The sequence below is a fragment of the Sitodiplosis mosellana genome, unplaced genomic scaffold (assembly GCF_009176505.1).
Source record: "Sitodiplosis mosellana isolate CC-2019 unplaced genomic scaffold, AAFC_SMos_1.0 Smas_scaffold_6165, whole genome shotgun sequence".
NCBI classification, from domain to species: domain Eukaryota; kingdom Metazoa; phylum Arthropoda; class Insecta; order Diptera; family Cecidomyiidae; genus Sitodiplosis; species Sitodiplosis mosellana.
In genome coordinates, this window is record NW_022601406.1 from 1,180,904 (window position 1) to 1,207,359 (window position 26,456).

Here is a 26,456-nt window from a genome sequence, read left to right on the forward strand (position 1 = left end):
TTCGATCAGAGGTCAGTTCAACGCACGTGTCATTACGTCTTTGTCAATCTTCAAGGTTCAAAGGTAGGTGGGAGAAAAAAAAGTAAAACATATTCATTTGTATAAATGGATGTGAATATGGAACAAAAACTGTTTTTTTTTCTATTTTTTCCTGTCTTTCTACTGCTTCTTGTTATCGCGATAAAGCTTGAACGGTAATCTTTTTTAGACTGATACTGAAAAAGTGTGAATTTCACACTGAAAACTCATTGTCAATGCAATGAACTAATCGAGGAATAATTGAAAAAATAATCATGAATCATCAATGAACGCAGCAAAGTTTGATGAACCGAAAAAATTTATTTTTTGAAGTATCGGCCCCAAAAAAGAGCTTTCAAATTTCAAAATAAAATCGAAACAAATTGACAAAGAAGCTCTTGATGCTTATCGCATTTGATGCGTTGATTTTTTTCATTCGATTTGTGATTGATTCGCTCGATTGCAACTGTATTCCCATGTGTTTTTTTCCTTCTTGTCTAATTGCATTTGATATGTAAAGGGCATCTAGTGTAAGTGATTGCAATATCAATAACAATATTTGATTCGACTTTGGAACGGCGCATAAAAAATCTCACACTGTGTCATCACCGTTTTGCAACTAATTTCATTTCGTTGGATATCAGTTTTTTTCTTCTTCTCATGTTTCAACTCTTTTTTTGTGTTTAAAATTCAGCGCGTGAATCACGAAGACGAATACATACATCGAAAATAGATAGAGGTGAGTTTTGAATGCTTAATAAATGAGTAGGGAGTAAAATGCATGAAGCGATAAACAATTGCGACGACCATGACAACGATGACAGAAAAAAAAATTAATGCGACGAGAATGAAATTTCAGAAAAAAACGAAGAAATTAAGGGAAAAAAGAGTGGAAAATATATAATCAAATGAAACATATTTCCATGACATATGACACAAAAGGGCATTTGAACGTCAACCAACAAAGAGAACGAAAAAAAAAAACGCACATACAAATCAAGCTCAAATAAAAACCGAAAACATTAGCTGTGTATTAGATGTAAATACATATAAAAGGGCGGACACCACGGCGACCGCAAGGCATAAAGGATTTTGTTTTTGTTGTTGTTGTAGTTCTTCTACTACTTTTTTTTCTCTCATTCTCTTTGTCTCTCGATAGATTTCTTCTTTTCTTCTTCTCAATGTTCAACAAAATGTTCACTATTCATCTATTGGTATTAGATAATTAATTCATTAATGTCTTGCTCCATTTTTTTTTTCAATATGATTTTTGTATGTTACACACAATTTGTCTCGCGCTTTTCGGTTCCAGAATCAACCTCATCCCATCGAATGGGGTTGCTACCTCATAATTTCTCTTTTTTGGTTGCTTTTTGCGTCAATGTATGAATCGTTTTGCTGTTCGGCTTGTGAAAAATTTCGGTTGTTACTGTTTTTGTTTCGTGAATGATTTAACTTTAGAAAACTAACATAATGCAATAATAATCTTTGTGCAACTATTATTTGACTTGAGGATTTTCATTCTCTCACACTGTGTTCGCTTCTTCTTTAATTTTCTTTTATTATTTGGCATTATTTACAATTTGTTCAGTTTTTTTTGTTCTGTTTAGTGGTTGAACATGTACATCCGTTTGGAATATTTTTTTTGTTCAGTGTTTTAGTCGTTCTCTATTTCTGCGTGTGTTTGTCCCGTTCTTCTGGGTTTTTTTTCGGTTTTAATTGCTGAAAAATTTCAAACACGATTCAGTTCGAGGTAAAACAGAGACGAAACGAATAAAACAATGCTGGCTCTGAGAAAATGTGTGTGTGTGAATGAAAAGCACTTGACGTACGGCGTAGAGAGCGATTTTAGCGGGTAGAATATATTGTATATTTCATATGGGAAGTGTTTTTTTTTTGGGATCAGCCTACTGAGTAGCAAATTTTTTTTTCCGTCAATTGTTCGCTCTTTTTTTCAACATGTAAATTTTCCATGAGTTTTATAAATAACGCGCGTGGTTTTTCCCCAAAAATTTTTCTCCTTCTTTTTAAAAAAATAAGAGACATTCTTCTGGAGCCATAAATCGCATCGTTTCTATTTGTGATAACAGACATGAGTATTATGCTTTGGTTTCAGGATTTGTCGGTCGACGCTAAATCGATTATTGTTTCACTTTTCGGATTTGTTCATTTCGGTGTTTGTCTGTATGAGTGAGTGAGTGTGTGTGTGTGTGTGTGTGTGTGTGATTAGCACGCGACTGAAAGGTGAATCAATTTACTTGGCATTGTTGCTGTTGCTGTTGTCATATCTGCATGTGGTCATTTGGCCCGATAGTATGATGCGCCCGGTTCGTTGTCATCGTCAACGAATGCATTGTCAAACATGCCACCAAATGTACGCAATACATATCTACTAATGTTTTGACTAGAACTAATTCTACTATGGTTATTATTGCTATTTATTCCATTATTGTTATTATCGTCATTAAAGTGATTAATCAGCTGATTACTCTTTTCAGCCTCATCAATGTTTGCACCGTATGATTCGGTGGCCAATAGACTGCTGCTTGTGTGATTTGTATTGACCATCGTTTTATTGTTGTTGTGATGATGCAGATGATGGTGATTCTGGTGTTGCTGTTGTTGATGTTGCTGCTGATGTTGCGGTTGCTGTTGATGCGATGATGGATGGTGACGATTCAGATGGCCTTGACTAGATGCCAGCATTGTTGTCGGCGGTTGAGCTCCTGGTGTATGTCACAACATATCCTGATCGTCTGGGTCGAGATCTAAATCATGTTCACCATCTAGATCCAAATCCATATCATCATCATCGCACACATCCAACGATGAATGATCATGTAAACCTGTTGAATTTTGGTTTAAAAAAAATCAGCGACTGATTAGTCTTTTCCCCCAAAAATTGCCTATAGCAAAATGGTTTATTCCATAAATTCAATAGACAAAATGTGTGTACCATTCTTTTCATTCTCATCCTTCCATTTGTCCATGGAGCGTCGGCGAGCGTTCATGAAAAAGTTGCCAACGGTTGTCGGTTCCAAGCCCAATTGCCGTGCAATCGTCACTTGCATCTCTTTTGACGGTCGCTTTGTCTCCTACACAAATTTCCATTCAAACCACATAAGTTTAAAAACAGCAAATTAGACTCATATTGAAATAATAATATTCTTTTGTATTTGATTCGATGCATTTGATTGAAATCAACAAATAAACAAAAAACAATAGCGTATAATTGCCGAAACTCACCTTGAATATTGCCTGTAGCGTGCGTCGTTGCAAGTCGGTAAACACGAGTCGCGGCTTTTTCGGTGACGATAAATGCTCCGCCACAACGGCTGGCAAATCCTCCTTTCGCTTGCATCCAGTCAATGGAATATCTGCACGAAAATCATTCGGATCTATTTACATTGATGGATTAGGAGCTTATCATACATAACGCACACACAAATATTGCTAATTGGCCAATTAATTTTGAAAAACATGAAATCATGAATAAACAACAGAATTCCGAGAGAAGAGCACATTTTCAACGGAAATCGGTTCTTCAATGGTAAAATTAGAAATGATAAACAACTTGGCCCGATGAAAAATAATGCGTAAAAATAATACTTACTGCCTCGTTGTGGAATTTGAGCGGCTGCAAAAGAAACGGAAGAAAGAGAAAATTTTCAGTTCAGAGAAAATTGGTAATTGGTGACGAAGGTAAAATTCATAAGCATAAAACTCAATATATTTCGAAAGTGAACTGGTTTTCGAGCAATTCGGCAACATTTGCACCATCATTTTTGGTGGTTGTTTGGTTCCCTCGCACACCACCACCACCACCCAACTTTCTCTATCGCTTTTGATTAATTAATTTTGGCTGCCACGAGCACATCCATTAACTACATTCGTTTGTCGTCACAAACTTGAAATGTGGCATTCGAAACGAGTGAAAGAGAAAACCGACGAAAAAAAAAACAGTGAATTAACCCAGCAACAACAACAACAGAGAGCCAGCACTATGGACGACTGGTGTTTAATGTCAGAATTGTAAAAGTATCACCACGTTACAGTTTTGTCCCGTGTTTTTTTTTCTTTAATCGTTTGCATATAGTTCAGGTACCGTAGCAATGGTTGTTGTTGAACTCATACTCTTTTTTTTGTCGTTCAAACAGCAGCTGCCAGGTGCCAAATATAAATTCGCCCTTATACTAGGCGAGCACTGTAACATTAAACCCTCCATATAAACCCATATCGTTCTTTTGTTTTAACCATTGCACACCGGCTTTGTTTCTTTTTCCATTCTATTTGCTCTCTTTCCCGTTCTCTCTCTCTCTCTCTCTCTCTCTCTCTCTCTCTCTCTCTCTTCATTTCCACTCTAATTTGTGCACATATATAAATCTAAAAACGATCCATACATTATTCATCGACTCATTCACATACACGAGTTCATTTACAAATCCTGATGTTTGCTCAAGTTTATGCATCGTGTTGTTAATACGAATGTCGAATTTTAATCTCAATGATCGAATAATTTTGATGGTGTTGGTTGTTTTCATCTGCATTGTCTCTCACTCACATCGAATGAAATTAGTTTTTTCGTATAAAAACAATTCGGCAATGAAACGAATGTCAAAAGTTCAAGTGCATTTGCATCCCGCATTTCAATCGGTATGCCTATGTTTTCAAATGGCGGGTGTTACAATTATCGATATGGGCATACAGAGAGTGTGTTTATTTCAATTTAAAATAAAATCCAAAGAAAAAAAGTTTGTTTACCTGCCATCCGTAGCGCTGACATACGCTGAAATTCAGGTTCTTGTAGCCACTTGAACATGCGTCGAAATGTTTCACGTCCCGATTTCAGTTTGGACCACGGTTTTGGATTTCGCAGCAGATCAGAGAGGGTGCCTTGTGACCGGCATAAAACACGTTGTGCAAATATTGCTTGCGGTATGCTGTATCTCTTTAGCTCGGCACTTATTCGCTGGGCCAACTCTTTTGTGTTTATCTCTTCAACTTCATTACTTATTGATGTGGCTGCGTTGATTGGTTCCATGGTGACATGACACACAAAATGAAAATGGAAATTTGTTTTTTCGTTTTTGTTTAAGCAAAAGGTGAATAAAATTGTCTCACTCTCACTCTCACTCTCTATTCTCCACTCATTCATTCAAGCAAAAATATAGAGTGAGTGTGAGTAGAAAAAAAAAAACAAATTTAACATGAAAAATCCATTTACCATTTTGTTGCTGCGATGATTGCTCCTGATTTTGTGCTGGCGGTACGTTATTCGATTGGTTTGTATTGCTTGTGATAGCATTGATGGCGTTGCCATTCATGGCTATTTGATGGGTTTGCGATTCATTGTGGGTTTTATCGAAAAAATCAGCGCCACTATTGCCACCACTACCGCCTCCGCCACCGCCGCCACTATTTCGATACGATCGTGTTTTTTCGAAAAATTCGTCGGGTGATTTCCGACATGCGGACGATTGATGCTGTTGCTGCTGTTGTTGTTGTTGTTGTTGTTGCTGCTGCTGTTGTTGCAGTGATGATTGCAAACCGATCGGAGGTGAATTAAATGAAGTTATGATTGAACCGCCTCCAACACTTCCACTCGGCGAATGTAAAGACACTGATTGGGGACTAGGACTTTGACTATGAACCTCCTAAGAACAAGAAAAAAAGAAAGTTGAAATTGAAATTCAATTTTTAAAGAGTTTCAATGCTGCTTGATAGATAGAGAGAGAGAGAGAGAGAGAGAGAGAGAGAGAGAGAGAGAGAGAAAGAGAGAGAGAAACGAGAAATGGTGGACAAACCTGAATTTGACGGGCACTGTTCAGTAGATCACGATGATCGGCCGCATATGCCGAATCATATTCATGTGGTGACATACTTTTCTGTGGTGAATGCAGCCCATTGCCGTTGCCGCTGAGTGTATTGGTTGGCGATGAGTAATTGTGTGGTGGCGACAGTCCCATTGTAGGCAATTTATCATAATATGGTGAATTAACGCCCATACACAAACTGATGCCCTGGCCCTGAATCTGTGATATTCCACTCGAATGACCGTACGAAAATTTATCAGACATTGTTGAGATCGGTGGTAGCGGTTGCAGTGGTGTTAACGTTGCATACGATGAATTCGGACTGAAGCCAGGTGGTGACATTTGCCCATTCACCGATGTTAACGTTTGATAGGTTGGCTCGTGCAGCGCACGAAAATCAGATGTATCAATCATTTCCGCGGAATTTGGTGTCATTTTACCGCTCGGACTGAGCAGTTGCGATGACGAATCATCGGGATCGTGTGAATCATCCTGCGGCTGTACAATTACCGATAATGCTTCATGTTGATACGGTTTCAGAAGCTTCGGTGATATCACACTCGAATCATTTAAATGGCGATGAGAAGAATGGTGCTGCAAGACGGGAAGAAAACATAAACGTATCGAATTAAAGAGAGGCGTAATGGAGATAAATGGTGGATTTTCCTCGGTATTTGGATGAAAATCATTGGAAATTTCTTCCCTATTCAAATGCTTTTTATAGCTTTCTTAAATTCCGGGATGCGTTTTAACACCCAATTTTATAATCCATGTAATGGTCTACTACTCACATTTTGGTGATGATGGTTAATTACATCGACTCCATCGTCATCGTCATGATCTAAATCATCATCTAGATGATCTGCAAATGGAAATGATGTTGAATACATTTTAATTGTTAATGTGACACAAACTTTTCGTGTCTGGCTCAATAAGCCAGCACACATTCTTTCAATGAACTCATCAATTGAGTTAGAAGTTTTAACGATTTTAAAATCCCTAAAGGCTATTTTATCGTTCTATTTGAGCTTTGAACTTTAGATAAATGGTCAACTTGTTTCAACATCAGTACTTTTTTGTTTTGTTTTGTTTTTTTTTTTTTTTGAATGAAATTGTTCAAAAAAAGGAGAAAATGAAGGAAAAAAACGGAAAAATGCAAACTTACCATCCGCCATAGCTGACGATGATGAGCCACAACCGATCAAATCGGATGATGACAGTTGATGTGTGGCTCGTTCCTGTTTCACCAGTTCCAGCCCAATATCACCACGGTGCATAATAATTCTAGACATTTTGTTTTGTGTTTGTTTGTTTGTGTTGAGTTTGTTTACAAACTAAGCAGCTTAAAATATTTTCGGCATTTAACTTAATGCCCAGACTAGTCAAATTGTATTTAGAATCGTAGCGAATTTCATCGAGAATAACGTTCCATCGGTGAAATGAAATGTATTCACTTTAGTGTTGAGACGTGCGCGGTATGTGTATTCCGTTTGTCAGAGGAGACAAAACAAAACACTTGCGAAAAACACCAAACAATCAAAACGCACTACACACCACCACCGGAAAAAAAATTATTTACACACAGTCAAATGTCAAATGTCCAATGATTTTGAATAGAAGAGAGCCGTCGTGATGTTACCGAATTCGGAAAGAAGGCGCATCCACCACTAAATTCTCGAAATTATCCTTTATACAGCGCGAAGAGAAAAAAAGGGAATAAAACGAAAATCCAAACCAAACAGCAACAACAAAATTTCAATGCGATTTTGAAACGAAAACTTTGAATGCGGCACACCACATTGATAGACCGGAGTGGTTGCCTCTCTTGTGTATTTATTCCACTGCGTTTCTTTTCACTTTATTTGCTTTCTCTTTCGCTCGTTCGCGCGCTCTGTGCTGATCGCTCGCTTTCTATCTTTTTTATTTGCCGAATAACACTGACATCACCATAGAGATGTCGTATACAGTTCGTTGCTTATGTTGAACGGATGAGACGCACCTGTCGCCACACTTGAGAGCTTTTCCTCTTCTATTTTGTTGTTGTTGCTGTTATTTTCTTTTTGTATATTTCTGTCTCGTTTTTTCCACGTTTTCGCTTTTCGAAATAAAAATTATTCTGCCGTCACAAAGGAACTTGTTTGAACAAAGTTCATCACACATTCACGGTATTTTCTTTTTTTCGGTATTTTCTTTGCAGTTCAGTTTTTGGTTTCAATTTTCATGGTTTTTTTTTCTTTCACTGCGAACAATTTTCACTAGACCGAAGGAAAAGGCAAACAACTTTATTTTTTCTATATTCCAAGATTCACTTATACACAAACACAGAGACAAGAATGTATTTTTCAGATAGAAAAAAATTCTTCTCTAAGATTGCACTTTATTTTTTAAACGATGAAAAAAAAATCATTCGGCGAAAACACAATTCAGCTTTCGTCCATTTTTTACAAATTGCACAAACACTCGAAATGTAAAGATGGTCATTCGCAGCAGAGAAGAAAATCGCATGGAATCGTGCCTTTTCGTCTGTTGTTGGATGTAAACTTGATGATGATGATGATGATGGTGGTGGTGAATAAAAATTCACTGCTTTCGAATCTGCTCTGTTTTTCTCTGTTTTCCTACCTCGTGCTGCTGTCGCCGTTTTGCATTTTCATATGGGCCTGAGTCTAGTCGTAGATTTCGTTTTTGTGATCCAAATGTAAATGGTTCATAGTCCGGCACAAGGTATCCAAAATCGTATGCATGTGGGTAAAGTGTCGCAGATTTTCGTCATTCGAGAAAAATGCAAAAAATAAAACGGTCCGAACCAAGGAAAGGAAGAGAAAGAAAATGGTATTTCGATTAGTGAACAGGCACAAAAGAGAAAGATATATAATATATATATATATATATATATAGTATTGTATTGTTTGGTTTGGTTTGGTTTGGTTTGGTTTGGTTTGGTTGTTTTTACAGTGTGTTGGTGTTCTTCTTTCTGCCGTAATTCGCAGTAAATTTAATTAAGCCCATGCATGTTATGGCTAACAATAAAGGCACTACATTAAAGAATACAATCTTAATTAGGACTCTGTTTCTACATTTTCTCTCGCGCAAATAACTCGACACATTCAAAGGCACACACACACACACACACACACTCACACAAAGAGAGAGAAGGAAAGAGAGAGAGAGACCATTCACCGCTCAAACAACGTTAAAATGGACGAGCAACCGTAGAAAACCGACACACCGAGGACTTTCAAATGAAAATGAAAAACGAATGATGCAAAAAAGTAGTAGGAATAGCAGAAGTTCATCGCTGATGTTTTACGCTCAAGATGATCATCGTTTAAGCCGTGTGAAATGCAATTAAAATAAATGCGAATGCCAAAAAGAAGAGCACGCATACACAAACACACATGTCGCATTCGGCGAGAACAATACTGATGGACAATGGGTTGAATAGTTATGACAACTGGAAATTCTGCCATCGTCGTCATCATCAACAGTCATACCATTCCCTTTTTTTAATTCTTTAAATTCAACATCAAAAGTTTAACTGGCTATATGATTAGTAAATTGTTCGTCACTAATTTTGATTTTTTTGGCATTAATCGCGGCTTTGCTTTATTTCTTCGGCTGTTTTTTTTGTTGTTGTCTTTCTTGTTCGTATTTCAATAAACTGATTCGGCTACATGCAGTCACCTAATCATGTTAAAATACACAATTGGAGACTAGCCATCAACAGTAACAACAAGAGCAGCAATAGCAGCAGCAGCACATATACAGTCGCTGTCACTGGATTTTTCGTTTCATTTTGACTGTATGTGCATTGAATGGGGCGATTGGATTTTTATAGTTTTCCTCTGGCTCAAAAGCAAAGCGAAAACATAGACACATGAAATGCGGCGTAACAAAACAACCATCAACCGAACGGAGTGTGAAGAAAACACACAAAATAGAATGTGTAGTAGTCGAAATAACATACAAGTCGGTGAGCATTTTTTTTAGAGAGAAAAAATGTAATTCTACCCTTATTTCCAGTATATTGCATTTTCGTGGCACAAGCGAGTGACTTATATTTCGAAAAATGGCATACAGACGAACAACATTACACGCCAATGGGAAACAATATTATACCCACACACACACACACACTGCGCCGCACATATATACATCGTTTCAGAGTGAAAACACAAACGAATCCATTTGAATAATAAATATGAGCGACAGCAGCACATTTTCGGCGCGCTCAGATATTTAGAATATACGGAATGAGAGAGCGAATGAAGGGAAAAAAGCGAGTGTGAGACAGAGATCAAGTGATGGAAAAGAAGGAATAAAGATAGAAACGGAGTGAAAAAATTGTGGTACGAAAAGGCGATATATATATATTAGGGCGGGTCGATTTTTTTTTCGACAATTTCCCTATGATTTCCGTATTCTATGGGTTATTTCAAGAAAATTTGCCCAAGGAACCATACCTCTATCGTTAAAATCGAGTCCCCTACTTTTTGTAGGTAGATTTTTTTCCAAAATTGACGTTCGTAAGAAATGTTACCTACACGTTCACATCCATAACTCAAAAACTATCGATCGGATCTAATCGCCAGTAGGCGCGTTGGAAAGGTGAGCTCATTCTGATCAATTTACAAAACAAAACCTCCAACATTGGTCCTACGGTTCAAAAGTTACGGGCATTTTTGTCCAAATTTTGAACCATTTTTCCATTTTTTTCATGATTTTGTCCAAAAATATTACTTTCATGGCCATTTTTTAGGCTCAATCCATTATTTTATTCAATTTACAATTCAAAACGAAGAGTTTAAGCCCAAATTTATCGAATTCGGTTGATTAGTTCAGGCGATATTGCTAAAACAAAATAACACTTAAAACCAACTTTTTGATTTTTTTTCCCCTTTTTATTTTTTTTTTCTACAAAAATTCAAATTAAGAGATAATAAAGTATCTATCAACCTATAATCAAAAAAAAAAATATTCAATTTGAGCGAAATATAACGTATTTTTTCAAAACAATACTCTTTATCAACATAAGTGTATAATATACACTGTATATCGACATGTGTTACAGATTACAAGCAACGCCACCATGCTTGACATGTGTGAGATCATACTTTATTGTTTACAACTCAATATAGGGACTGAATATCGGCGTAAAATGTGTTATTCCTATTGCGACGATTCAAATGGCTATTTTTCATATACGCACCAATACATTGTCACACACTGGCATCGTCTCTGTTGTGTTGAATGTATTGAGCCATTCTATCATGCACACCAAATCTGTCACACATCATTGCATAGTTTTTAGTATTGTATCTGTGAGTGTATGTTTGTGGTGATAGAACTTATTCTGAAACTCCTCTCACATCAACTTCCATTTCGTCATCATCTGGTGTGTATGTAGGATCGTTGCTCACTGGGATTGTTGGTATAGTCGTTGGTATCGTCTCTTCACTTCCACTATCGTGTTCCGGTATCGTTTGTATTCTGTCATTATATTGATCGCGCATGAAATAGTTTAAGTTTTCTGGGATAGATCCACATGAGCAGTCGTTTTCTTTCAAGTTGCATTTACATTTTCCAATGTTGAATAATTCGTTTGTTGATTCTACGAACTTTTGGAATTCTGTTGCGCGTTTTACTCGTTGTTTAACTGCATTATAATATGCGTCAATGAAAGCATTCAATTTTCTAATGATGCTACCTTTGAGTATAAGTTCAATATTAAGTTGACTCCAAATTTCGAACAATCTGTCTGCTACTTGGGGAGTAAGTGTTTTATACGAAAACATTTTGCTTAGGGCTTTTGAACGTTCGGCCAAGAAAAAAATAATACTTCAATATATCTCGTTTTGTTGACAGATTAATATCAGGTAATTCACAAGCCACGCCAAAAGAAAAAACATCATGAGAGAACAAATGTTGCAAACTACTGCGTTGGGTATCTGTTGGATCTTGCGATGAATCAGGCTCTGAATCCATTTTTTAAATCGTCACTAAAAGAATTAAATTTGTTTTTCATAGAATAATAATATAACTATTAACTATAATAGTAAGCAATGTTTTTACACTTACCTTTAAATCTGTTCTAAATTTCAAAATAGTTTGATTATTTGTTAGTTATTTCAAGTAACACTTCACTGAAATGACGCTCAAACAAAACTAGCATACACTGCAATATTATATGCTTTTTTTCATATACGCACCAATACATTGTCACACACTGGCATCGTCTCTGTTGTGTTGAATGTATTGTGAATTGCGCGCTCAACAACGTGCTCAATACATTCAACACAACAGAGACGATGCCAGTGTGTGACAATGTATTGGTGCGTATATGAAAAATAGCCATTTGAATCGTCGCAATAGGAATAACACATTTTACGCCGATATTCAGTCCCTATATTGAGTTGTAAACAATAAAGTATGATCTCACACATGTCAAGCATGGTGGCGTTGCTTGTAATCTGTAACACATGTCGATATACAGTGTATATTATACACTTATGTTGATAAAGAGTATTGTTTTGAAAAAATACGTTATATTTCGCTCAAATTGAATATTTTTTTTTTTGATTATAGGTTGATAGATACTTTATTATCTCTTAATTTGAATTTTTGTAGAAAAAAAAAATAAAAAGGGGAAAAAAAATCAAAAAGTTGGTTTTAAGTGTTATTTTGTTTTAGCAATATCGCCTGAACTAATCAACCGAATTCGATAAATTTGGGCTTAAACTCTTCGTTTTGAATTGTAAATTGAATAAAATAATGGATTGAGCCTAAAAAATGGCCATGAAAGTAATATTTTTGGACAAAATCATGAAAAAAATGGAAAAATGGTTCAAAATTTGGACAAAAATGCCCGTAACTTTTGAACCGTAGGACCAATGTTGGAGGTTTTGTTTTGTAAATTGATCAGAATGAGCTCACCTTTCCAACGCGCCTACTGGCGATTAGATCCGATCGATAGTTTTTGAGTTATGGATGTGAACGTGTAGGTAACATTTCTTACGAACGTCAATTTTGGAAAAAAATCTACCTACAAAAAGTAGGGGACTCGATTTTAACGATAGAGGTATGGTTCCTTGGGCAAATTTTCTTGAAATAACCCATAGAATACGGAAATCATAGGGAAATTGTCGAATTTTTTCACTCCCTACAAATCGACCCGCCCTAATATATATATTTCGGAAGAGAGTGGCAAATGAGCGACTAAACGAGCAGTGAACATCATAAGAAAGCACACGACTTGAGTGTGGATCCTGAGGAAAATGCAAAAAATGCAATTGACATCATGGCGAATTGAAATGTTTTCCTTTTTTGAAAACGGTATAGTAGAGCGGCAGAAGCAAGCAGAGGCAGTAAACGTGCCGTACCATAGTGAGTTGTGTGTGGTGCACATTAGTACGCAGTGAAAAACGGGAAGATATGCAGTGAATATGCGTGAATGCTTCGGTTCGGCGGGTAGGGGCTGTTGTGTATGAGTGCGGCAAGAGACGGTATTCAACCACTTTTATTTTATCCCTCGTTTTAGTCTCTTTAAACGTCCTTTTTTTCACTATTCCGTTTTTGGCACAAGCACAAACTCACCCACACAAGCTCACAGGCACATCGCCGAATGAAAGACAAACAAACTCTTACACACATACACACACACACGAGAAAACCTACTAATTTTTAGTCGCACGGAAAATGAAACGCTGAAATACGTATAAATATGCATTGCGCGTCTCAGTCACACTCACAGGCTAATGAGATCGGTTGGATTCAGTCGCACACGAGCTCGCTATCTCTCTACATGCAGGACTCATAGATCTATGTTATATGTATGTGTGTTTGCCTATGTGCATGTATGTGTGCGGAGGTTGTGTGTGTCCTCGGTGGATATTATTAAGAGAAAATGTTATACACTAGCAATAATGTAAATAATTTTTCCGTGATATATATATATATATATGCGTACAGAATGGGATAGTATATGCAAGAATGTGTATAACAGGAGTCATTTTCGCTTTCATGTGCGAACTCGTGCTACTCGTTCGTCTCTCGAGCCTCCTGCCTCTTCTCATTCTTCTTTCTTGCTTTGCTTTGCTGAGCTGGCTCTTATTTTATTTTTCGGCCTATGCCATTGCCATTTATTTCGTTCGGTTTGGTTCCGTTCTGTTCGTTTCAATTCCCATTCAAAGTTTCCACTTTGTCATTTATGAATGTTATAGGAGATTCCATTTATGGAAACGATACAGAGTATGTTGAATGCCGCATGAGAAATGAAAGTACACACCGAGATGGAGCGAGAGAGTGTGTGATGGGAAAGCGAACAAAACTATTATATTACGATGTGTGTAGTGTTTTATACCCTTAAACATTTTCTTAAAAAGCGTTTTGACCACCGAAACGGGGAAAACAACAACATAATGACAGAACCAGACCAAAACGACGAACCCAAGCAGAGAACGATTGTGAGAGTGAAATAACAACAACAACCATTCAGTTTCCATAGGTAATAATTACCATACATTATTCACGAAACTGATACAGGTTCTGTGTTTGAGTGATTGAAATCAGCCTCATGCTATAACTCAAATTCAATTCACGTTTCTCATTTTTTTTTCTTTTCTGCGGTTATTTCTTTTACTTTCGCTTTGGTTGTCCGGAATTTGCATCGTAGCGAAAAATAGAACTGAAATGAATGGCTTTGAATAACATATATCTTTTCTTTGGTATTGAGATTGCTCATTTAATCGGCGATTGCAGTCGAAATAAAAAAGAATGCTTAATTTATGTGTATCGCTGAAATATAATGGTTTCAAGATTATAAATTTACGACATGTGCGTTACTATCGCTACCGAGTAAACAAGTCGGATTTTGTTGTTAAGATTTCTGTTTTTTTGTTTATTGGGATTGTTTTCGGTTCTGCACCCGAAAATGCAAAACATTTTCATCATGTATATGCATGATTATGATTTTATTTGGATATTATTACATATATATATATATATATATATAGAATTGCTGGTTCTCGCCATATCGTCTCATTCGATCAATTCGGCATTTGTGATTTGTTGATTACTCAATGGGCAAAGCGAAATGAATCATTAGAGAAAATGGTTTGCGGCGAGAAAATCAAGATTCTGGTTTTTTCGAACAATTCTTAGCTTAAATTGCGTAGGACTATACAGAGAGAGAAAGAGAGAGAGAGATAGAGAAAGAGTGAAACTGAAAGAGAGGAAGAGAGAAAGGAAGTTTTAATTCGGTCGAAACAAAACTGAAAGCACGAAATCGTCTGTGGGAAAATTCGTTTTGGGTCGAACGACGAAAATTTATGACTGGAAAATTTTTCAAGCATTTTACAGCACCAACAAAACGGCGGCCACTTGTTTTTCCCTCTCTTTCTATCTCTCTTTCTCAGTCTCTCGCCAGTCTCTCTTATGCTATGCTTGTTGTCTTTCCATGTAACTTCCATTATTTTTAAGTTAAATTCCGTAATTTACGATGATACACACAAGCAAATGCTATTTACTCTGCCATTTTGTCCAAATCAAATCGCATGTTTTGTGTTTGGCTTCGTGTTTCTGGCGACCAACAACTTCAACACGACGATGAAATAAATACAGAGCAGAATGAAAACGACGACGATGACGAATGAAACGCAGAATGGAGCAATGAAGAAAGAAAAAAAACCATTGAAAAAAGTAACATGAAATTATGAATACTTTAAAGTTGTGTATACAAAAGTTTAATTGCACATACATAAATAATTTTTATGTACACACATTTTCGGTTGGTGTTGACGTGTATTTGTGTATGCGTGCGACGGCTATTGGTTCTCAGTCATATATTCTATCTCCGCCACTCAAAGGTCAGAAATAAATGTTCCATTCATTTTTATGGGAAAATCTTCATTTTTATCAGCCACGAACAGAACAAACAACATCAAGAAAGAACACAAAACAGCAACAGAACCATGTTACAATGATAGTAATTTTTGAAATGTTAAATCTCCATTTCAGTCTTGTTTTTTGTTTCTCTATTTTAGAGCATTTTGTTGTTGTTGTTGTTGTTGTTCAAGCGTGCTGTTTGTATGATTTTTGGGGCGGTGTGCTGCGCGAGGTAAGGCAGGCAATATTGAAGCGAACCATTCCTTTCAAATTCATAGAATTCACGCTAATTTACAAAAAAGTAGGCTTCAGTTTCATTCGTTTTAGTACTTGTACGTTTTTTTTTCGTTCGTTTGCATTTATTCCACTCATTTCGACAGTCACAATAATGACTTAATACGTTTAAGGAGGGAAGTCTTTGAAGTCACGTTACACACACACTCAGCATACACATCGAGAACAGGCAAATAGAAACGAATGCAGACCAAACTTGCATTTGCCGGCATTTTCATTGTAGTTTGACATTAAATGAGATAATTGTCAATTCAAAATCCAAATACGAATCAGCCGAATGAGATCAATAAAAAATGAGCTCTGATTCCTGTTGCTGTTGATGATTTTTCTAGTTGGAAAATAATTTATGAGTAAGCGAGGGTAAGTTTCGTCAAACTTTTCTATCCTTAAAAATTCCGAGCACGCATTCATTAAAACGCTGATTCGAAGTGAGCTTTTGGTAGCTTACCGCTACTGCTGGGCATAAACGATTTGATGTTCGAGACATTGAGATGATGATCATGGATTTGCATGGATTCGAAGAAATGTGCGATTTAGTTGGTGCTTCAAAGGAACAAAATAAAAAGCTTATGATTCGTCTGCCAGTTCAAATCAATGTTCCGCTTTTTTCTTCATGGCACGATTGTTTTGAATAAAAATAAAACAGAAGCAGCCACTCATTTTCACATCTACCAAAATGCCATAAAACAACTGAATGAAAAGAAAAAAAAAATTAAAGCACACATGTCAAATCGTATCCATCGTTACTATGCTATTTATATCATCTACTTGCTTGGTTGCCTGCTTGTTTTACGCGCTAGCCAGTGTGTGCGCGCGCCAGCTTAAGCATGAGTGAGAGCGCGTGATATGTATGCATATATAGATTTGATGTTTAGAAAAAAAACGAAGGCACAAGACACACGAGGCACACAAGTAACCCTATCCGAATAGAGTAGCAGCAGCAGCAGCACCAGTGGCAGTAGAGTTAAACCGTCCATTTATAAAATGGAATGAATATGTTAAATACTGAAAATACACACGAATATTAAATCACAAGCAACACAGGATGGCTTGTTCGTTCGTTCGTTTAGTGTGTAAGGCGCGCGCTCTCCCTGTGTGTGAGGAAACCTTTGCAAGCAATTTAGCGCTAAAGCAAACAACTGCACATAGCATTTTTCGCAAAGGAATACCATTGCTAAGCATTGTCAACACTACCACCGCCGCCATTCATTTGCACAATTTTCAGAAGAAGAAAAAAACAAGCGTAAAACTTAATCATAATGAAAAATCCACAGAACATACAGACACACAGTGGCAAATCTTAGAAAAGCTAAGGAAACCCAGAATGAATGCACATCACTCTCTGTGCTTTGTGTCTCTGTCGCTCTTTTGCGCCGCACTGTACATCCCCCTATCTGTGTCTCAATCGTAACATTCATTATTCGACTAGTGTGTATATTACACACAGTGTGGCAGAGACAGCCGTTTTCATGCTGTGCGCTCGCTCACGATGAGAAACGACCATTGCACATTGTTGTTGTGCGATTTTTGTCCCATTCTATCTTCTAGCACCACATATCTTCAGTCATCGTCATTTTCTTTCTCACAATGCGAATTTCCCGTTTTGCACCAGTTTCTTAATCAACATATTCATGCAACCGAAATCATATCTTTCATTTTTCTATATCTCGACGATTTTTATGCGAATAAAAATCTTGGCATTCGTTGTTCGCCCTTCATGTAGCCGATGATAGATGATATCATAATTTCAAAAAGTTCTTCTCTCAAAGGCTTGGGGTTGAATTATTTATTGACAAATATTATTCAATCTCTCTCTATCTCTGTCTTATATCTCTTGTGCCCCTTCCGTTTGAAGTGCATCCAAATCAATCGCAATTGGAATGGAATGAAATGCCATTGATATCATTCATATCAAAATAGAAACGAAATATAAACACTCTGGAGAGAAGTAGATACAGAGAGGCAGCGAGTAAGTGTTCGAGCAAGCGAGCGAGAGTTAGAGAAACAGCGAGAGACAGGAGTATTGCTGCAAGGCAACGGCAAACAATGTCGACATTCCAAAGTGGTTATTCGAATAATGCGAATGATTAAAATGCGGGTGCTTCGGTTTGCAAACGGCAACAAACCAGAAGAATACTATATTTGACTGGAATTCTACTAATGAAAGCACCTGTTCCGATTCGATATAGTTTTCGTTGAGTGTTCGATGGCTATGTTGTTGATAAAAAAAAAATTGGGTAAATCGAAACTGATTTCGATGATAGTGTTTGTCATTTGTGAGGTTTCGGCACTTTCACTTTGTGTTAGAGTTTTTCCCGTTTTCACTCTTGTTTCTTTTTCTATTCGGGTTGTACACACTCACACTTACAACTCTATACAGCACCTCAAAATTCGTGGTGTCGAAATACTGTCAATCAAGTTTTTGGTAGCACTAGCACACAATTTCCGGTTTGCCAACGCTGAAAATAATTCGCGACGACGACCACAACGAGCAAACTTTTGGTATTCCAAATTCCTCTTGTTCGCTTTCGTCCTGTTTTTCGCAATGCAACTAACATTTTGACTTATTCCTCAGCACACAGTATAACACACAAATCACGCACACGACAACGACAAGAGAATAAAATATAGAGAGAGAGACGTATAAAGTGACTGTCGGTACTCCATGAAGTAAATCACAAAACAAATTCAAATCTAGGCTATGGAAATGCTCTCTTTTCCAAATAATAACAGTAATTTTTCAACGAAAGTCACACGAAAACACCGCGACGAAATGAACTGCGGACAAAAAAGCAGCAGCAGCAGCAGCAGTAAAAGCAGTAGCAGTACAACCACCAACAAACAAACACACACACACTACAAATAACGGGAATAATGAAACGAACAAATGAATGTACCAGCAAGTGATAAATATCAAATAATAAACTTGGATTCACTTTTGTACCTTGAAATCAAGAGAAGAATATTATCCAGATATCCACCGAACAATAACAAAAACAACAACAACTTAAAAAATGAGTTTATTTTTCCTTTTTGTGTTAGCTTAGCAAAGAGTTTTTCTTTCTTTTATGTAAATTTCGTATTTAGCTGTTCGTACCGAATAAACATAATTATTTTTGATTCACTTCGGCGATGAAGACGAATTAAAAAAAAAAACCACAACAGCAGCAGCGCCGTCACATGCATATATATACGAATTGTTTTTGGCTAAAATAGAATTTCGAAAGCCAAACCAAAACCAACTAACTGAAGTGAGGAAAAAAAATACACACAGAATTTTATATGAATAAAAAAAAACAGAAACTAAGAACTGTATATGTTTATCAAAGCGCGATACGAATGTATGATTGCAGCAACAAAAACAACACACGACTAACAATCGTATATCTTCATTCGAGGCGAGATAGTACGAGTTACATTTAAAAAAACTGCTTCGCACACTGTCGAGGAATAGGAACCGAGGCGAACGAGTGGAAGAGCGAAGAAAAAAAAACAGTTTCATATAGAAATTTCCTCCATATCAACACACAGTGAACAACAACCACCATCACACCACCATCATCGACAACACATTTTCATTTTCAACAACAACCACCACACAAACAACCGACACATCGGATCGTATACACAAGCGCGCACAAATACATACACACACATGCACATCGAAAACACGGAAAACATCGTAACGAATACGAACTGATGCCATACGAAATGTACCGTAATAAATGCTTTACCAAATCTAACACGCTCCGCACGATGGAGGAAATGAACGAACAGAAGAGGAAAAAATACACTGAACCAAGCAATGTATACACATATTTGGGGGATAAAACAACAACATACACGTTTCAGTGAGAGAAAATACGACCGATAAAAAGAGACAGAAAAAAACAGGCATCAACACACTGAAAAAGCTGAAGAGAGAAAAAAAAGAAATTCATCGTATAACGGTGGTATATGGAAAAATTAAAGAGACTCACACACATATACATTCAAACCCTTATAATCACTCACATACACATACACACACGCACGCACACCGAATCGTTTGTTATGTGTGCGTGCATTTCTTATTCCAACAATAAAATATGATACGATTGGCACACATACAATCACACACCATTTTCGTTATTATTATTATGACTGTTATTCTAAATTGAATTTTGGACAGGGCTCAAAATGAAAACGAGCTATATTCGATGGTTGTGATATGTTTGTGTCATGTTGATTGTTTCACACATATATATGTATATGTGTGAGTGAAGTGAGAGAACATTTCAACTGGAGGGATGGAAAACATATATTGTTTCTTTGCACCGAACGGGGTTGCGCGCTGTATTTTGCACGAAAAAGTGAGCCATTGCCGAAAATGACCAGTCATTCGATACAAATGTGGACAATGTCGCCAAAACGAAATTTCATGAGCGTGCAATTATTTTGCACGAGACGAATATGTTTTTATTGCTGCAATTTTTTTTTAGGTTGAAAAAATTGTTTTTTGTCTGCAAAATGCTAGAAGATTTCTTCATTTGACGGAAAATCTGAACAATTTGGGAGAAAAAATTGAATTTTATTGAGAATTGTAACTGAGAATTAAATTGGAAGATCCAATTTGGAACTGTAGAAAGTTGAATCAGAATTTTTATGTTGTAATGACTATTCCATGGGTTGTATATCCAAAAAAAAAATCCAACAAAATTTCTTTCAACTTAACCAGTTTCAACGTTGAAAAATTCTGATTCCTTCAAAATGCGCATTTTCGTAACTGAACCATCTATTCGGAAAGTGCACCAACCAATGTCGCCAACACTGCCCAAAACACCATTTGGTGTGGTATCATTCAGTGTAATATACGATTCACAGTGGAGTTTACGCCAAATTGTTAAGATTATTTCAGAAAATTTCGACAAAACGGAGTCGCACGAGCATGATACACAAATGCACGCATACAATCTCATGCCCAAATGGTTGCGTGACTTTTCTTCACTCCGCGTATACATATTCACTCGTCTCGGTGGTTCGGTGTGTCTCTAATATCGTCTCTCCAAATGATGGTGGATAAATGGTAAGAAAACAGAGTGTGCCAAGAATCAAGAAATGATTTTTATTCCTTTATGCAAACGATTTGAATGTAAGATGAGAGCGCACGCGATTCGGTCAGGGAGAGGTAGGAGGGTGGTTGGTTGATGAACAAAGGCCGTGAATATTTGAAGCCAAAGTGTCAAAGAAAACCAATCGACGACTGAAAATTCCGAAAGGAAATGAGATTTGCCATTGAGATCAAGAGAGAGATCGTAGTAAATGACAACAGTTGTTCAATGGGGAAAACCGAGAATACACACACACACACATCGTCCAACCAAATGTAGTCACCCTATTCTCAGCCTGATGTTATTCCGTGTGCACAACATATAGTGTGTTGAAAATCAACCGCCGTTCCAAAGTGCATTGAAAACTCGCTCTCTCTATATCTCGCATAAAATGATCGCCGAACTGTGTCGGACTTGTTTTCCAAACAGAGGGTGAAATTTCTGTAAACCATCGCATAAGCGCGCACACCGCCTGACACAAAGCACCATAAACAGTAGCAGCAGTAGAAGCAACAGCAACGGCAAATGAAAAGTACGGAGAGCAAGCGAGAGAGCGGGGAAAAGGAAGTGTACGAGAGGGAGAGGGAGAGGGAGAGGGATAGGGATAGGAATACATGTTAAAAGGACGCATACGCCAAATGATACACATCACACACGTCGAGCGTGCTTACTTTACTTATACACACGTATATGTGTATGGTGGATATATTTATACACGAGAAGGGCATATATTTACACACGATATACGTGTTGTTTTTTTCCTTCTTCTTCTTTTTCTTTTTCTTCTTCTTTTTGTTCGTGTGTGCCTTTTATTGCATCGCGCGCGCGAGAATGAAGCAAAATACATCCCAAAATGAATCCAATTGGCGTATGTAGGAAGAATGATCTGGCACAATTTACGAAACACAATTTTTTTTTTTTTTTGAATGGACACACACCGCACCGAGAGAGAGAGAGAGAGAGAGAGAGATAGATGGAAAGTGGTCCAAAAATAAAATGTAGAAAAATGAAAGAAAAAAAAGCGAAGCGAACAGCAACAACAACGACGACGGCAACATTTCAGAATACCAAATTAGATTTTCAAGAGACACTTTCCATCCACTTGGTAGTTGGGGTGTGAGAGGCCGCGCATTCTATGGTGCATGAACTGAAATTGGATTCGCTGTATTTCTTTCATTTTCCTTTTTCCGTTGTGCCTCGCTGCTCGGTGCGTATTTATGTATGTCTTTTTTTCTGTCTTGCTCGCCGGACTAATTCAAAATTCTTATTAGAAGATTATGTTTATGATATCATGTGTGATGTGTGTTAGTGTGCTGGGTGACACATGCCAAATACTACGCACACACACGCGCCGCACTCTCACTCACCATTGCACTGTGTAGTGGCTGACATAATTTATATCCCGAGCTAGTTATAAAATTGGACTCTTATTTTCTCTGTTTCTTCTTCTTCTTCCTGCTTTTATGATTTTTCTTTATTTTTGTAATAATGGCATTGTTGTTGTTGTTATCTGATGTTCCTTCGATGATATGTGTGTGTGTGTGTGTGTGTTGGACTATATCGTCAAACACAAATTATTTATAAACATCCGTTCAATTTGAATAATTTTTTCGTAAATGTTGTAACGGGGTCGAATCAAAAAAATAACCCATCGAAGGGCCACACTAACAATATCCATCGCAACAACTGCCAAAGTGAATAAACAATACGACCAGTTCTAGCTAGAACATACCTAGGTAAAAACCCAAGAAGTATCTAAAGTGTATGCAACACCATTGGTTTTGATCTTGCTTCATTTTCTTCGATTGACAATCAAGACATTGCCGAAAGATGTAATTGAGTTATGAACATTTTTAATAGACTTAGCGATAATTTTGGGTAGAAAATGTATAGCATCAAAATGTTGTTGCTGCATCAACAGCGTTGAGATACGAGAAATTCAAATTGGCGCCGACACAAATGATCAACTTTGATTCGATTCAAAAGAGAGTAATTGACACATTTGGAATATCGCGCACTGGGTGTTTTTTATGCTTGATACACCGTTTGAAGAGTAAGGCAAATAAATTGCGTTGAAACTGGAATAAAATTCAGTCACTATCTCTCGCTCACGCGCTACACTTCCAACAGTGGAATGCTTCGTATACATGTATTTGGTTGGAACTCGATTGACCGAAGCGCCATCTAAAGAACCGATGGCGAATTCGTGATGTCTGTATGTTATACTTCAGTATGACGTTTGACAAAACGGAGAGTTTACTTGACTGTATTGTCATTAGCCTTAGATAATCTAGGTGGTGTTTGTGCTCAATATCAGTTGTCAAATTCAAAGTCAATAGGAGAGTTGTACACTTCACCTTCATTTGAAATTTGTTGATTGTTATTTATCGGAACAAAAAAGAGAATGAGAGAGAGAGAGAGAGGAAGGCGTCCATTGATTGGTTTGGCCCGAGGGCGCATCATATGCTTGGTGTGTTCATGTGTACAACTTTATCTCGGTATAGCACAAAAGTTTCGTCTTTTCTTGAACTTTCCTTAGAACTTGTTTGCGCCACTTTCCCTATATTCCAAACCAATGAAAAATAAACGCCTCCATGAACCACATCTCCCCTCACGCGCGCATACACACACACATACGCACATACGAAAGCGAGTTTTCCACCATAATTCGAATGGCGATCCCTTTGAATAACAACAATTACGCAAACATATATTGTCTTATGCAATTGGTATATTATCTAATCCATTCGAAAATGATCCGAATACCAATCAATTTTTCTTGTTTCCTCTTTTGGCGCTCCAATATTCTTTGCACCATTGTTTCGCCGAAAAGACGCCGTCGAATGTGTCGCAAGCCATCGTCTCAATTTGAAATTGAGAATCGTTCAACAATAGAGATACACACACAACAAAACCAACAACAAAACAAACCATGTAATTGAAACAAAACGCACAGTTTTGTAATCAGAGAACCGGTTCGAAGGCGGAGAGCGCGTGAGAGATAAAAAGACAGAGACAGAGAAAATGATACACGACAACCGAAACATATCATTTTGATCAGTCAATGATAGATAGCTGAGGATATATGCTGAGCATAGAAACTCAGCAAGCTAAGATTGGGATATTTTGACTTTGTGACGTGCTATTCAAACAAATTTATGATGGAGGGGAGTTTGGAACACATTTTCCATTACACTCCATGACTTCATCAACACTCCACCAAAATTCCATATAAATTTGCACGAATAGTAAGTCACAAAATCCAAACGTCCCAATCTCAGCTTGCTGAGTTCCTATGCTCAGCATATATCCTCAGCTATCTGTCATTGACTGATTTTGATTTTATATTATCCTTTGGAATCCTATTTATTGTCGCGCAAACGAGTGTGTGCGATTCCGTCACTCGTATGTAGAAAGCTTGCTCTCTATGCTGGTATGTAAGCTTCGAATCAGAAAGTCAGAGCGTGAGACGGAGAAAGAGAGAAATAGAAGAGAAGAAAAATGTTTATATGCGTAAATGCAAACTTGCGAATGTGGTGCGGATTTTTTTTCCTCTCTCCACTATTTGGATAGAGCATCGAGTTTAACTCCCTCAACTTCACACACATTTTCCTTTTCCGCTCTTTTTTCGTCATTGTGATTGCCTAACATTCGATCCGCAAGTGTGATAAGAACTTATTCGAAAGATGTCAATTTCGACTTAAATTCTGTCGAAGAAGAAAAGCTTCGGAATACCAAGGAAATTGACAATACCATGGGATATTCATTCTTTCTTCACGTTGGAAACGCTTGTTTTTTTTTAAACGGTTTTTCGACGTACAACTCAAAACGATTTGATTGAGTAAAACGCCAATTTAATGACTCCGTTCATAGATTGCTACGTGAATTTGTGGATTTAACGCGAAATTTATGAGATTTCCAAACTCGAATTGGGGAGCTTCAAGTCAAAAAAAGTCACTGAAATCAAACACGCATCACGCCTAATGGTACAAATGAATAATCTACAGTGTGGTTTTCCAGCAAAAGCTAACTTATCAACTAACAATGGTTTGGGCTGTCGATTGGTAGGCTTTGACAACACCATCACCAATGAAACACGTACATAATTGATGCCAGTTTCTCTTATACACCGAATAGTAGGCTTAATTTGTATATGTCCCGTTAGTTCATTTTCCCATTCACTCAATTTGCGATGATGGTTTTTCGTTAATCCTTCTCTTCTTTATAGTTTTTTATCGTTTTTGGACTGGGTGTTCTTTCCCACGTTTAATTTAACGCAAAACCAATTACAATATTAAAACCTATATCTCAATCACACGCGAAGAATCGTCACGGACTAAATCAAAAACACAAACCTAATGTTCTTATTTTGTTTTCGTTTTCGTTTTTATTTTTTTTTTGCTCGATTTTCTTTTTTCAAATAGATTTTTCTCCGTTTTTATCCTTTCTCCACCGAAATATGATGATATTTTTATACACGGAACGAAATAAAAAAATTAAAACAACAATCAAACACCGACGACGTTCCAAAACAAAACAAATCGCGTTTTGCCTAGTGTTTAAGCACTACCGAATGTACGGTGTACAATCCATTTGTTATCTATTGGCTGTGTACTCGCTTGTTACATTTTTTTTTCTTGTGTGCTCTTGCGCTCGCTCCCTCGATCTCTTTCTCTCCTGTTTCCGCTCTCTCCCTCTTGTCATACCACCACCATCAAGCAAACACACGCTTGTCACCATCAATCCGTATCCATTTTCTTCATCCACTTAATTCTCGCCCGCTCTCTCTCTCTCTCTATTTTCACAACATTTACTACCATCGCAGTGATGTCGCCACTGAGCTACAGACCATCAACCATCGTAGGTAATGTACCGTTAGGTTTTCTGCAATTTCTCTTCTTCAAACAAGGAAACTTTTTCATTTCAGACGAAGGCATAGCATGGAAGATTCGAGGGAATGATTTTTCACGTTTTTCTTTTCATTTGGAGTTAATTCGTTGAGAAAACATAATTTCTATTCCCGGGGAAAAAATAAAAAAAACACCCTTAACAAAGGTACTGGTCTTCGGCGGTGAACATGTCGAAAATTCCTACATCGATCAGAGTCAATGTGAAAAATATTCACTTGATTTTTACTTCAACGGAATACGAAATTGATTCTGAGCTTTGAAACAATGGCGACAAAAAGGTTTAATTGTCAAAACCTTCGAATTTCCGAACAAAAAGTCGAATTGAAATTTCAACCGTTTCAATTGAGTACGTCATTTTCTAATTGGATTACGTTCGATGAGTAGAAAGCAAAGTATTCACTGACATTTTGTTGAATTCATGACGAATTGAAATGAAATTCTCCTAAAAT

The 26,456-nt window shown here is 37.1% G+C and overlaps 1 protein-coding gene across 10 annotated transcripts; it reads right to left on the minus strand.

Annotated features, from left to right (window-relative positions):
• Positions 1-1,570: 1,570 nt before the first annotated feature.
• On the minus strand, positions 1,571-25,710 carry LOC129574672 (homeobox protein onecut). 10 transcript variants are annotated; one of them, XM_055456982.1, is made up of 11 exons: positions 25,604-25,710; positions 25,200-25,433; positions 6,997-8,497; positions 6,623-6,693; positions 5,823-6,425; positions 5,243-5,672; positions 4,780-5,040; positions 3,632-3,655; positions 3,265-3,416; positions 2,975-3,113; positions 1,571-2,864 (listed from the first exon to the last, which is right to left on the minus strand). In XM_055456982.1, the coding sequence occupies exons 3-11, from the start codon at positions 7,121-7,123 to the stop codon at positions 2,755-2,757; spliced, it is 1,917 nt and encodes a 638-aa protein (XP_055312957.1). In that variant the 5' UTR covers positions 7,124-8,497; positions 25,200-25,433; positions 25,604-25,710; the 3' UTR covers positions 1,571-2,754. The 10 variants fall into 10 exon arrangements, with proteins under 10 accessions (XP_055312957.1, XP_055312963.1, XP_055312964.1 ...); XM_055456988.1 differs by having other exon boundaries at positions 3,265-3,395; positions 25,200-25,710; XM_055456989.1 differs by lacking the exon at positions 25,200-25,433 and having other exon boundaries at positions 3,265-3,395; positions 25,453-25,699.
• Between the last annotated feature and the right edge of the window lie 746 nt (positions 25,711-26,456).